At 37.1% G+C, this 14,909-nt stretch overlaps 1 protein-coding gene across 1 annotated transcript in view; it reads left to right on the top strand.

Annotated features, from left to right (window-relative positions):
- Positions 1–12,743, top strand: part of LOC111043478 (echinoderm microtubule-associated protein-like CG42247) — a 115,223-nt gene extending 102,480 nt beyond the window's left edge. The window contains 8 exon segments of the mRNA XM_039440675.1: positions 183–311; positions 3,046–3,174; positions 3,935–4,063; positions 6,393–6,555; positions 7,546–7,728; positions 9,093–9,188; positions 11,204–11,318; positions 12,441–12,743. Coding sequence (XP_039296609.1) covers positions 183–311; positions 3,046–3,174; positions 3,935–4,063; positions 6,393–6,555; positions 7,546–7,728; positions 9,093–9,188; positions 11,204–11,318; positions 12,441–12,594 — 1,098 coding nt within the window. The 3' untranslated portion in view covers positions 12,595–12,743.
- Positions 12,744–14,909: the final 2,166 nt, after the last annotated feature.

Here is a 14,909-nt window from a genome sequence, read left to right as displayed (position 1 = left end):
TTCATACACTCTCACCCCAACAAAACAGTAAAAATCGGCTTGAGATAACAGTAAAAGTTGCGACATTAACGCCCTATACCACGGGATATCTACTTATGCTATTGTTTCTGTATGGTATTATATGGTATATACAACATTATTTTATTATTGTGATATCATAATATTATTATTTAATGTTTCAGGCTCACAATAAGGCAGTGACTTCTATGGTGATGTTATCTGAGGGAACACTTTTGACCGGAGGTGAGAGAGATAGGAGAATTGTAGCCTGGGACTCTCTACAAAATTACAAGAAGATTACAGACACTAAAGTAAGTTGATCTTGTTAAGTTCAATCATTTAATAGTATCTTACGTAACAAGAACGGCAAGGGGCCTTTTGCAGGCGAGAATGATGTTTCTGGTCGAGGCGTTAGCCGAGACTAGAATCATAGAGAAACGATAGCATAAGTAGATAAATAAATAAATAAATAAATGTTTATTTCCCAAAAAAACTGAAACTACAACATCAATTACACAAAATATTAGATAAATTACAATATTACATACAATAGTTAGTTACAAAAAATTCTTATAATGTGTCCTCTACTTGTTTAGTTTTTTCTGTGTGGAAATTGACCTACTCCACTATGGCGTACCATGTTCTAGAGTAGGTTTTGTTGTTTTTTCTGTTCCTATTTATTAACTAGGAAACATACTCGACTGTAAAGAAAACAGATGGTTTCATTACAGTAGAGTATGCTGTAATGAGAATCATATGTTCTGCAAACAGCCGGATTGATTTCATGTGTGGAAAACAGCTAAGATTGAATGACAATAACAAAAAATATAAATAACTAGGGCCGGTTACCGAGCTCGCGATTCAGCTAAGTTGAAGACTTTGAACAGCTGGAGTCAGAAAATTGACTTTCCGAAACGGGGCGTAGTCGTAGTTTTTATGACAATCTTTATTTTCTCATTTCTATAATTGGAAACGTTTTCCTTGACGAAATGAAACATTCCTAAATAATTCAAGCTGAGAATTCACACTGTTTTCTCTCCATTTTTTTGTGTTCAATGTTCTAGTTTTTCGAAATTATTTAATCTAAACGTAGACTATGACTACGTTTCGGAAAGCCGATTTTCTGACTCCAGCTGTTTAAAGTCTAGAACTTAGCTAAATCCTGAGCTCGGAAACCGTCCCTTAGTATCTGAACTCTGAACTCAAGTACAAATTTCTGCTTGATTGGTTCATAATATTATTATCTAAATTTCTACCAATTTGTAGTTCTTGAAAAAGTGGAATTCTGTTTTTTAAGCACTCGTGAAATATTTGAGTATTCATGTGAGTGAAAATCCAAAACAGATTTATCTACTTTACTTTCTGTCCTGCTGACGGTTGTCTAATTGAGCCAGAAATGTGTATTTGTAACTGTATATCTTTTGTATGATGTATTGTGTTAACTTGAAATATCGGGGAACCGAGCTTCGCTCGTTATTTATAGATAATTCTGTTATTGATAAACAGAACACAATTCTTTAAAATGATATTGGGGAAGGACTAACAGGCACAGCCCAAAACTGTTTCTTCCCCGAATTTTGATATTTATACACTATAGTCCTAAAAAGAGGTTTTGTTCCATACACTTGAATTCAGGTCCAATTTTCAGTCCAAACATTTGAAAACAGAAAAGTTATCATTTAGATTGTTTACAAACCAAATTGAATAACAAAATAACACTCATTAATCACTTGAAACTGTAAAATAATTATCAACTTTGAATATTATGTTTTACTCTAATGTAAAATGATATACCATGTCATGTCAACAAATCAGATTATTTTGATTAAGTCGATTAAAATTTCTAGATTTTCTACTGAGATTAGCTGATTGATTACACAGCTGGAAATAATTATGTTTCTCTCCCACACACGCATCTTCTGTTATCGACAGACGACGAAATTATAATCTGTTTTTCCAAGGATGAATAATTGTTATCCTTTTCATGTCGTTCAGCGTGTTTTCCCAGGGATGAGACCTAGTGCAATCGAACTTCTATATCATAAACCTACTATGTTTCAAATTTCTTGAAAATCATTGGAGCCGTTTTCGAGATCCGTTGGACATGAATAACCATATAAATAACCATAAAAAACCAAATACATACCACTTAATATAATAGGACAACATAGCATTTTTTCTATTCTCTCTATTCTATTTATTTATTATTATTTTTTTTTTTTTTGGTTTGAGTGGCCACAACACTTGTAATATTTTTAAGTGTGATGAATAAAGGCAATAGGCTATCCATCTATCTACCTATCTATATATATATAAAAGCGAAATGGCACTCACTCACTCACTCACTCACTCACTCGCATAACTAAAAATCTACCGGACCAAAAACGTTCAAATTTGGTAGGTATGTTCAGTTGGCCCTTTAGAGGCGCACTAAGAAATCTTTTGGCGATATTTTAACTCTAAGGGTGGTTTTTAAGGGTTTAAAGTTCGTCTTTTAGCATGTATATTCTTCTTCTCCCAATCTCTTAATTATAATTGAAATTTCCATATCATATGTTTCTATAGAACTATAATCTAGATAGAATACCTCTTCGAAACAGTTGTTAACTGGCAACTAAATTAATAATTTTGTCAGGTTGGCATTAAGTTGAGTTGACTTTGTTAGGTTGGCACCAAGTTGAAGATTTAAATGCATTTATCGCGGAAAAATTGATTGGGCACTGCTACTTCAATCCTGGGAATATTATACTGTATTACTAGCCGTCAGGCTCGCTTCGCTCGCCATATCCGTTTGGCCAGACGTTTCTGGACCCCCGACTGATATTGTCCTAACATATGATAAAAATGCTCAAATGAAAAATGCAGGCGAGCGAAGCGAGCCGGCTGAACTCATTCTTGGACGATCCAGTCGGGGGTCCAGGGGGCGGAGCCCCCTGGCTAGACGGATATGGCGAGCGAAGCGAGCCTGACGGCTAGTTCTATTATATTCTGTCCATAATTTCGGTTTCAAATTTTGTTAATCATTAAATTCTTAATATTTTTCAGCTGCCAGAAATATTCGGAGGAGTGAGAAGCATATATCCCCAAAGACCGGGAAGGAATGATGGGAATATTTATGTGGGGACAATCAAGAACCAAATAGTTGAGGGGTCATTACAGAGGCGGTTCAATCAGGTAGGAACTTGTAAATAAAAAAAAATAAATGAATAATAATATAATAATAATAATGATAATAATAATAATAATAATAATAATAATAATAATAATAATATCGAGTGACCTGGCTGGCTGATGTCTGTTGTCAGAGTTTTCAGGTCGCAACTGATCAATTTCAGGGCCTCTCACATGACCTAACTAAAAAAAAACTAAAAATGTAAATGAAAATGTTTTCGTTTTTTTTTTTTTTTTTTGAAAACAGGAAAATAAAAATCTGTTTTTCAATTTTGGGGAAACTTCACAATATCAATTCTAAAGCCAGGTTTACACCAAATTTATTAACATTTTGTTAAATGTCGATTTGTATAATTATTATCAAGCTATCAAAATGTAAAAGTTTTCTCAGGAAAACTTTTTTTCGATCATTACTTTCGAGATATGAGCGCCTGAAGTTTAAATTTTTGGGACAGAACATTTCAAATTCAGTAATAGATAAATCCATGAGATTAAAGCTGTGTTCACACCAAAGTTATTAACAAAATGTTAATAACCTAATCCTCATAGAGATTGCACGGAACTTGACAAACACATATGTTCATCATGTGTATGATAAGATATGTTCGATCTAATAGAATCAATAAGGATTAAGCTATCAACTTTGATGTGAACGCAGCTTTATTCATTAAATTGTAATGCATTCTTTTATTTTGTTCTCGGGTGGTTTTTGGTCATGAAATAGTTCATCAAATTGTATTACATTTTTTTATTTTGTTGTCAGGTGGTTTTCGGTCATCACAAGCAGCTTCTAGGCCTGGCAGTTCACCCTGATGATGATCTATTCGCTTCAGCTGGACATGATAAGGTTATTGCCATGTGGAGGAAACATAAACTTATCTGGTCAACACAGGTAAACTATTTGATAAACATGATAATTAATAGTCAATCAGAAATTAACCACAATAGCTGACTAACTATAGTGACATACACTTTATAATGACAGTGAAGAAAGATAGGAGAACAACGTTGCCGATTCTCTGTCTTGTCAATTCCTTCTATAGAAGGTAGCTGAAACAGGTTTATTGATGTAATATTAACTGTTCATTCTCGTTTAAAATAATCAATTGTATTTTATTAAGTAATAAATTATATTTCTCAATAATTTCATAATAAATTTCCATAATTAAGATGAAATATTTTGGTAATTAATTATCAATTATACATTGTTAAAAGACGATCTGACAACAGAGCAGAGTGAGAAAGAGATAGCGCTATCCGCTTTGTTGAACGATAGACAAGGATAGCCATTGCTAATACCATTGGAATACCATTAGGAATACCATAAGGAATACCATTGCTAATCAAACACTGCCATTATAACGTGGACCTCCTCACTATAGTTCTATGAACAGTGGTCTTACTGTAGACTTACATAAGACTCGTGTCTCATCTCTACATCTAACTTTTGCGTTGTAGATGCTTAGACTATTATAAAACTCTTGTATAGAAGCTTTATGTATTAAGTGCCGGTTGCACAAAAGCCGGTTAAATTTTAACCGTGAATAATTCCACGAGAACCAATCACAGAAGCCGTCTTATTAAAAAGGCCTTCTCTGATTGGTTCTCCTGAAATTAATCACGGTTTGAATTTAACCGGTTTTTGTGCAACCGGGTGTCTCAGAGTGTAAAACACGACTTTATTGTTCGAGCAAAACAGTTATAACGTAAAACGTAATGTAGCCGGATTATTTTGCAAAAGCAATAAAGAAGCTACAAGCTCAAATCATATACAAAAATGATTCTACAACTGCAGAATGGGTCTATTATAATTATAGTGTGGTCCACGTTATAATGACAGTGGATAAAGATGGAAGAATAGCGATGCTGATTATCTGCATTAATTAATTATATTTCTACACTGTCAAAAACATAATTGGCATCGTTGTGAACCTTGAAAAGGATAGCAACACCGGCTTTGTTGAATGATAGACAAGGATAGCAAAACCAGAGTTGATCAAATACTGTCATTAAAAGGTGGACCTCACTATAGTCCAAACAAATTACATTTGACTTGGAGGGAAATGCGGAGCAGAGAAAAGTAGGTATACAGTGGCGTCTATGTTACCGTTCTAAACTGGCAAGTGCCCCCTGTGGGTTGAGGGAGCTTTGAGTCGGACATCGTACTCAAGAATGTGTTGAAAACCAGAATTCACCCACAGTATCCCTGCTTGTCGTGGGAGTCGAATAAAAGGGACCCCAAGGCAACTCCAGAAGTTGCCTTGCCTTCAAACCCACAGGATCTGCCCCATCAGGGCAGTTTCGGAGGGGCAAAAAGAAAAACCCAAGAGATCAGAGATGGGTGAAACTCAAATGCGGGTCACGAGGCTGAGTCGAGGGTGACCAGGTGCCCTAAAGGCAATTTGGCGACCCCTCCTTCAGCGGAAGGACTAACAAAAAAGCCAGGAGTGGAACTAAAGTAGGTTTGTGGGTGGAGAGGCCAAAACTCACCACTGCTCAAAGAAGGGCAGCCATTCAAGCAAAACTTCTTGGGAGAGGTGAGGCTTTTGACCCTGCAGAGTTTTGGAGGGGCAAGAAGAAATACCCAAAAGACCAGAGATGGGTGAAACTCCAGGCATAAATGTGAGTCAAGAGGCTGAGTCAAGGCCGGGCGCCCTAGAGGCTACTTGGCCGCCCCTTCCTCAGCGAAAGGACCTACAAAGAAGGCCAGGAGTGGAACTCACGTAGGTCACGAGGACTAATCAGTCTGAAGAGACTGCTAAGCGACAAGCAACCAGGTGATGAATGGGATGTTAGTATAGGGAAAACTCCTGGTTCTTGTAAAGGACTCAGGTATTGGTTTGCCTAACTAACATACCACTTGGGAACACAATAAGCTTCGGTTGACGTGTGGGGTTCTTTGAATCTTTGGATCCTTGAATCCGTCCCTTCTAAAACAATAAACAATAAATATTATATATGTTAATATATATATTGTCAAATATTAATATATGGTTCTTGTAAAGGACACAGGTATTGGTTTGCCCAACTAACATACTACTTGGGAACACAATAAGCTTCGGTTGACGTGTGGGGTTCTTCGAATCTTTGGATCCTTCAATCCGTCCCTTCAAAAACAATAAATATTATATTTGAGATTTGTGATACAGTATCTTTTGTTTCGCGTTGCATTTTATTTGAGATTTGTGATACAGTATCATTTGTGTTTCGTTACGTTGCAGGTGGCTTACGAGTGCACTTCGCTTGCGTTCCATCCGTTCGGAGTGGTTCTGTCTGTAGGCACAGCTGATGGCCACCTCATTGTGCTCAACTCAGAGTCAGGTGCTATGGTCGCCACGGTCAGGGTCTGTGGGTCCATACTCAGCTGTCAGAACTTTGCTCCTGGTCAGTAATAACTGAGACAAATAAATAGTATAAAAAATTATTCTATGATATAATATTTCATATAAATTATTCTATGATATAATATCTATATGAATCATATAAAATTAAAATTTGAAACTAGCCTAAATAAATAGTGATAGAGAAACTTGAACAGTATTAAACAGTATCTTTACTCCATGGTATTATACAACATTATTATACTCACTACTATTTTCTCCTTATAATCTTTGTTCTCCTCCTCCTCCTTCTCCTACTCTTCCACCTCCTCACCCATCTACTCACCCTACTTTTCCTTCTACTCCTCCTCTTTCTCCTCATTCTACCCTCCTAATTCTTCTCCTCCCCCTACTCTTCCTCCTCTACATCTTGCTACTAGTCCTCTTCCTCCTCCTCCTCTTCCTTCTTCTTCTCTTCCTCCTCCTCGACTTCATTCGCCTCCTCTTGCTTCTCCTAATCTTCCTTCTCCTCCAATTCCTTCTCCTCGTCTTCCTTCCCCTTATCTTTTTTCTTCTCCTCTTCCTACTCCTTCTCTTCCACCTCTCCTTTCTACTTCTCTTCTTCTCCCACCTCTTCCTTTTTCTCCTCTTCCCTCTCCTTCTCTTCCTCTTCCACCTCTTTCTTTTGCTCCTCTTCCTTCTCCTCTTCCTTCTCCTCTTCCTTCTCCTTCTCTTCCTTCTCTTTCTTTTTCTCTTCCACCCCTCCCTTTCCCTCCTCTTCCACCTCTTCTTTTTCCTTCTCTTCCTTCTCCTCCTCTTTCTACGGGTAACGTCCACGCATTTTTGAAAAAAGAATTACCACAGAGAAAAAAGTGGCAAAAATAATATTACTCATTTTTCCAACATAATTTGTTTTGCTTTGTTCTGAAATAATCGGATTTCATCTAGCTGTTAACCCTGTTGTCAATATTTTGCAGTAGCAGAAGTCTTCGGTGTGATTTACAGAATTTAATTGGGATTTTTGTTTAACAATAAAATGTGTTTTGTTTTTCAGCTGGGGACATGTTGTCAATAGGCTCCCAGAACGGCAGCATTTATCTGTTCAGAGTGAGTCGAGACGGCTTCTCCTACAAGAAGTCAAATAAAATCAGGGGGACTCAGCCAATTGCGCAGTTGGACTTTAGCACTGACGGATATTTCCTACAAGTCCAGACCGGGGACTACGATCTTGTATTCTGTAAGTACAACTCAAAAGAAATCAAATTAATTCATTCATTATATTATTATAATATATTTATTAATCAAGCTTAGTGAGTTCTCACTATAGTGAGTGCTACGATCTTGTATTCTATAAGTACAATTTTCAAATAATTATTTTGAAAGTTTATTTTCCGCCACACTGCACAGAAAGCAGCTGTTTTCCAGTCCCTATGTAGATCTGAAAGACATTGTTTGCAGACGACTCTCGTCTGACGTCAGAACAGATTTCTTTCCGGCCTAGGCCGGAAAGAGTACCTTTTCCAGCCGCTAACATGCAACTAAGAAAGGTGATAAAAAACAGATGATCAAAAAACTTTTCATTATTTGTGTTCATTATTCAATAATTAAAACATTTATAATAATAATCATTTTATTGTCATTTGAAAGAATAAAAATGTATAAACTCAACCTCCCATATAATTGAACATCATCTTTTAGGTTATTTAGACAAATCAGAATGAAAAATGAAAATACTTGGACAATTTCCTGATATTCAGATTACCTCAGATTTGCTAGAGCTATCACCTTCCACTTCTGCTTTCGGAAGTGCTTAGTAAACAACTATTCTCATATATATATATTGTTTATTTTTGTGTGTGGCGAAAAATAGCGTTCGCACCACGGGCAAAAATGTTTTTCCGGCTCTCAATCTTTTCTAGTCCTCGGCCTACGGCCTCGGACTTGAAAACCGATTTCGAGCCGGAAAAATCTCATATTCTGCTCTACGTGCGAAATATACTATTTCCGAATCAATTGAATAAAATTTACACTATAAACTATAATATTGATGTTTGTTTTGATTTGGTGTAAAGTCAATACAATATATAATATAATAAAGGAAAGAACTGGCTTATACACGTACGGAATAGGAAATTCCCGAATGACGCATCATCACGTCTCAACTACTCAACTTATTAACTTGAAATGTTGTATATAGATTTCTAATTTACCGAGGATGGTTATAGGCCAAGATTCCAATCGGTCAAGTTTTCAGTTTGTCAAGTTTTGAAATAGACCCTTGTGGAGCACGGGTCACCTGCTATAGTGAAGTCCATGTTATAATGGCAGTGTTTGACCGTCTATAGAGGGCATTGACAAGACAGAGGATCGGCAACGTTTTTCTCCTATCCTTCTTCACTGCCATTATAACGTGGACCTCACTATAGTTCAAGCATCGTTATTTAGCGTTATTTGATCCTGATATTGATAGTTTCACTCTCGATTGATATTACACTATTGTTGATCAAATACCTTAGAAATGATTGAATTTGTTTCAGATAGAAATAAACCTTGTCAATTATTAAATTATTGAAATTATTGAGTGTATATTTTTTATTTCAGGGGATATACGGAACCTATCTGTGGAGAAGAGTCCTGTCACAATGAAAGATACCAAATGGTACTCACAAACATGTACGCTCGGATATCTCATAGCAGGTGTGTATATGTAGTATATTACGTTACAAGTACGGTAAGGAACATTTACCGTACAAGTTTAATACAGCTTTTGCCTGAAACTAAGTTAAGACAGAATAATTATATGCATACCGTGAAGACGTTACCTACTGTACAAGCTACTAACAATAATAATTTGGTGGCTCGTTGGAGTAAGTGATAATGCGCCGGTCTAATAATCAAGAGAACCCGAGTTCAAATCTTGACTGGGGCAAAATTTTTTGACCACAGCACAATCACATAGATAATTATGGCCACTCCATCTTTTGGAGAAGACGATAAGCCATCAGTCCCAACTACCTGAAAAGTAGTCATCATCCACTCATCATCATCCCTCTCACTTGTTACCCACACACAAATCTGAGAGCTCACCCTCAGTATTATTTATTAAAAAGGCTTATACTTATCTCGCCACCTGTGGATTGTGGGAAATATGAGTCGAATAACATACTCAAGAATTTGTTGATAACCAGAATACACCCACAGTATCCCTGCTTGTCATAGGAGGTGACTAAAAGGGACCACCTTTCCAAAGCCCTTCTCCCATAACACTTCTTCTCTTTCTTAATATACTTTGGAACTTTTTATTCCTAGAATGGCACTTTCCCATTGACTAAGCTTTTTGCCATTCTTCTTTTTTTTATCTGTTGGCCTTCCTTGGCCATATTCTCACTTCTTCTTAGGCCAACCCAAGGTGTGATGTGGACCGTGCTGATGGATGGTGCTTTTATATAGTGTCTCTAACAGTGCCTGCAGGATACCAGGCGCCCTCCTGCAGTATTTAGCCATACCTGGACATGTGGGGCTCTGTCTAGGTTGACTTCATTTCCCTAGCTGTTCGTGGGAACCACATGAACTAACCGAAGCTACTCCAGAAGTTGCTTTGCCTTCAAACTCATCGGTATCTGCCTTATCAGGGCAGGTTCCTCGATTTGAAATAGGTGCTTCAGGAGACAAGAGGTTCCATTGCACTCTTATGTAGAGGCTATCAACATTGAGAAGGCTTCTACCACAGAGTAGAGAAGCACTGGTATGCTTATTCCGTGCTTCTACTGATCACGTTGTAAGATCAATCACACCATCCCAATTGGAGAGGGAGGATGAGCTTCTCAGAAGTTCAGAAATGCAAGAACTTCAGGAATGCCTGAGGATGCAATAGAGCAACCAAGCAGTTTGCGGGTGGAGAGACCAAACATCACTACTGCTCACAGTAGGGCAGCCATTCAGGCAAAAGTTCTTGGGAGAGGTGAGGCTTTTGACCCTGCCAAGTTTTGGAGGGGCAAAAATAAAAAACCTAAGAGATCGGAGATGGGTGAAACTCCAGGCACAAATGTGGATCAAGAGGCTGAGTCGAGGGTGGCTGGGCGCCCTAGAGGTAGTTTTGCGTCCCCTCTTCCAGTGGAAGGACCTACAAAAAGGCAAGGAGTGGAACTCCCGTAGGTCACGAATTTGTGGGTGGAGAGGCCAAAACACTGCTCAAAGAAGGGCGGCCATTTAGGCAGAAGTTCTTGGGAGTGGTGAGGCTTTCGACCCTGCAAAGTTTCGTAGGGGAAAAAATAGAAAACCCATGAGATCAGAGATGGGTGAAGCTCCAGGCACAAATGTGGGTCAAGAGGCTGAGTTGAGGGTGGCCAGGTGCCCTAGAGGCAATTTGGCGATCCCTTACTCAGCGGAAGGACCGGCGAAGAAGGCCAGGAGTGGAACTCACGTAGGTCACGCTGAAGAGACGGTGAAGCATATCACACTGGATTGTGACAGACTAGGTGCAAGGAGAAGGGCTGTGTTTGGCTGCAAGCAAACAGGTGATGAATGGGATGTCAGTATAGGGAAAAACTCCTGGATCTTGTAAAGGACACAGGTATTGGTCTGCCCAACTAACTTACTTGGGACGCACAATAAGCTCTGGTTGACGTGTGGGGTTTTTTGAACCTTTGGATCCTTGAATCCGTCCCTTTAAACATAATATAATCTTTTGATGAATCATTTTTATGTTCAAGGTATCTGGAACAATCGCTACTATCCATCAACGTCAATGATTTCAACAGTCAATCGTTCAGCTGCTCATGATCTGATGATTGTCGGAGATACAGAGGGTTATCTCAGATTCTTCAGGTAAATTAAACCATTTTTATCGTAGAACATTCCATTAAAATAGTAGAATAGTAAAATAGTCTGTCAAGTTGACAGTTTTGCATTTCTCTTTATGTTTATATTATTTTATGTTCCGCATTTCCGGCGAAACATGGTAAAAGATTTCGCGTCGACATAAACAAAAGGTTTTTTGACATTTTTCATTTTAAGGATAATACGGAAGGAAAAGAAGTCTCCTTTGAACGCCAATATTACCTTGAAAATCAGACTATAGAATAAATCAAATTTGCATTCAACATCACAAATCAGCTGTCTAGTGCACTATTAATTACATGCATTAAATGCATGCAATGATGCATGCAATTAATATCTCAATGTAACTTTGTGAAAAATCAGCTGTTGTGTGGACTATTAGTTGCATGCAATGACGCATGCAATTAATGACTGAAAGTAACATAGTATTTCTCTCGATCTTTCTCTGCTTTCAACTCGGGCTGACCTGTTGCCAGTATGTCTTGAAGGAGATTATAGCTTTATTTGATGTTAGCGTTTTTACAAGGTTTTTGGAAATTTTGATTTCAAGGATAATACCTATAAAAGGAAAAGGAACCTCCTTCATACGCCAATATTAGAGTAAAAATCAGACTATAGAATTATTCATCATAAATCAGCTGGATTATAAATTGCATGCCATGACGCATGTGATTCAATATCTCAATGTAACTTGGTAAAACATTAGCAGCTGTGTAGACTATTAATTGCATTCCTCATTGAATGCAATTTTCATGAACTTTTGATTGCATGCAATTAATAACTAAAATAGCTTAGTATTGTCTCTCGATCTTTCTCTGCTATGAACTCGGGCTTTCCTGTTGCCAGTATGTCTTCTAAAGGAGATCAGCTATTGATGTTAGCATTATTGATACACCAACCCCAACAGCCATTAGTAGTTTCCATTCCGTTATCTCACCGACAGGACAGGACAGAATTTACTCTGATGGAAAGTATGGACAGAGGAGGCTTTGGTTTATAATTGCGCGCGAGGTCTACTGTTCACAGAACTACTGGTAAATGATAGGTCTAATATAATAATGATTATTTTATTCTAAACTAATTAACGGATGTTTTCTTCTTGTTTTACAGACATCCTTGCGTGAGTGCAAAGGCTGAATACCACGAGGAGAAAGTTTACAGTATGCAGATATCTTGCGCCAGATTTCTGTTTAATGACCGAAATGTGGTAACAGCTGGAGGAAGTGATGCTACACTCATGCTATGGGACATAGTAGACGATTAGATTCACAAAGAAATATATTTTGAATAACTATTATCATCGAGAAAAGATATCACATATGGTTTGTAGAATTCATTCAGTTTTGAAGTTTTGTATCGAATTAAGGTGTAGTGTATCAAGTTGAGATGATACTGTATCATTTATGGTGATAATGTATCATATTGTATCAATACTGTATCATTTATGGTGATAGCTTAAGAAGATTATCATGGTTTGTAGAATTCATTCAAAGTTTGGAAGTTTCGTATCAAATTATGGTGTGGTGTATCAAGTTGTGATGATACTGTATCATTTGTGTTGATACTGTATCAAGTTGAGATGATACTGTATCATATTGTATCAATACTGTATTATTTAAGGTGATAGCATAAGAAGATTATCATGGTTTGTAGAATTCATTCAAAGTTTGGAAGTTTTGTATCAAATTATGGTGTGGTGTATCAAGTTGTGATGATACTGTATCATTTTTGGTGATACTGTATCAAGTTGAGATGATACTGTATCATTTATGGTGATAGCATAACAAGGAGCTTTCCCATGGTTTATAGAATTCATTCAAAGTTTGGAAGTTTTGTATCAAATTATGGTGTGGTGTATCAAGTTGTGATGATACTGTATCATTTGTGTTGATACTGTATCAATTTTAGATGATACTGTATCATATTGTATCAGTACTATATCATTTATGGTGATAGCATAAGAAAATATCATGGTTTGTAGAATTCATTCAAAGTTTGGAAGTTTTGTATCAAATTATGGTGTGGTGTATCAAGTTGTGATGATACTGTATCATTTTTGGTGATACTGTATCAAGTTGAGATGATACTGTATCATTTATGGTGATAGCATAACAAGGAGCACTATCCCATGGTTTATAGAATTCATTCAAAGTTTGGAAGTTTCGTATCAAATTATGATGTGGTGTATCAAGTTGTGATGATACTGTATCATTTGTGTTGATACGGTATCAAGTTGAGATGATAGTGTATCATATTGTATCAATACTGTATCATTTATGGTGATAGCATAACAAGAAGATATCCCATGGTTTATAGAATTCATTCAAAGTTTGTAAGTTTTGTATCAAGTTATGATGTTGTGTATCAAGTTAGGATTATACTGTATCATTTGTGTTGATACGGTATCAAGTTGAAATGATACTGTATCATATTGTATCAATACTGTATCATTTATGGTGATAGCATAAGGATATATCCCATGGTTTGTAGAACTGATTCAAAGTTTGGAAGTTTTGTATCAGATTATGGTACCTATTGTGTATCAAGTTGAGATGATTCTGTATCATTTTTGGTGATACTGTATCATGTGTTCAGATACTGTATCATGTTTGGTGATACTATCTCGTGTTGTGTTGATACTGAATCATTTTGTGGTGATAAGCCGTGGTGTAGGGCTTTTTTGTTGCAAATGTCATTGTTAACTCAAGCCTATAACCCTACAGTATAGTCCGTACAAAATTACTTCTGACTTGGAGGAATTTGCGGCGCAGAGAAATGGAGGGAGATCAGCCAATTACAGTGATTAATAGAGTCATAGGTAGAAGCACAAATGCCAATTTGTCAGTCGTCTGACTGCTTTCAGACAGGAAACTTGGCATGTGTAGTATGAGCACATGAACAGTCACTAGAAGTTGGAGAACGCTGGCCGGTTCAGAACGGTAACATCGCGCCTCTGTATCCCTCCCGCTGTATGCTTTCTCTGCTGCGCATGTCCATCCCAAGTAAAACGTAATTTTGTACAGAGTATAGTAGTTTTTTGTGAAGCTATGTGACGCTGGTAGTCTAGTCTCTCATACTGTGCCGTTCTTACACTCCCAACAAAACAGTATTAATATTAGACAGTAAAATCGGCTTGAGTTAACAAAAATCGGCTTGAATGTGGAACACAAACGACCTATAGCATGGGGAATCTTGTTATGCTATAAATCGTATAGAATATTTTCTCTATTCTATAATCTACGATTACAATACTATGGTTTATCGTATTCATGGCATTGAACTCCATCCAAGGTTCGGATGATCAGATCTTCAACTGATGGTTCAAGCTCGGAGTTCCGGTTGCACAAAAGCCTGTTATATTTAATCTTGATTAATTCCAAGAGAGAAGCCTTCTTACCCAAATAGCCTTCTCTGATTGGTTCTAGTAGTGGAGATAATCATTATTCAAATTTGACAGGCATTTTCTAAATAGCCTTCCCTGATCAGTTCTTGTGGATTTAAACATGATTCAAATTTAAAAACTTTTATGCAACCGGGGTGCATGCACAAGTGTGACACATTATTAAAAACAGGCTCATA

The sequence above is a fragment of the Nilaparvata lugens genome, chromosome 14 (genome assembly GCF_014356525.2).
Source record: "Nilaparvata lugens isolate BPH chromosome 14, ASM1435652v1, whole genome shotgun sequence".
Taxonomy (NCBI): Eukaryota; Metazoa; Arthropoda; class Insecta; order Hemiptera; family Delphacidae; genus Nilaparvata; species Nilaparvata lugens.
The sequence above is the reverse complement of the archived record's forward strand: the minus strand, read 5'-3'. Positions and strand labels throughout refer to the sequence as shown.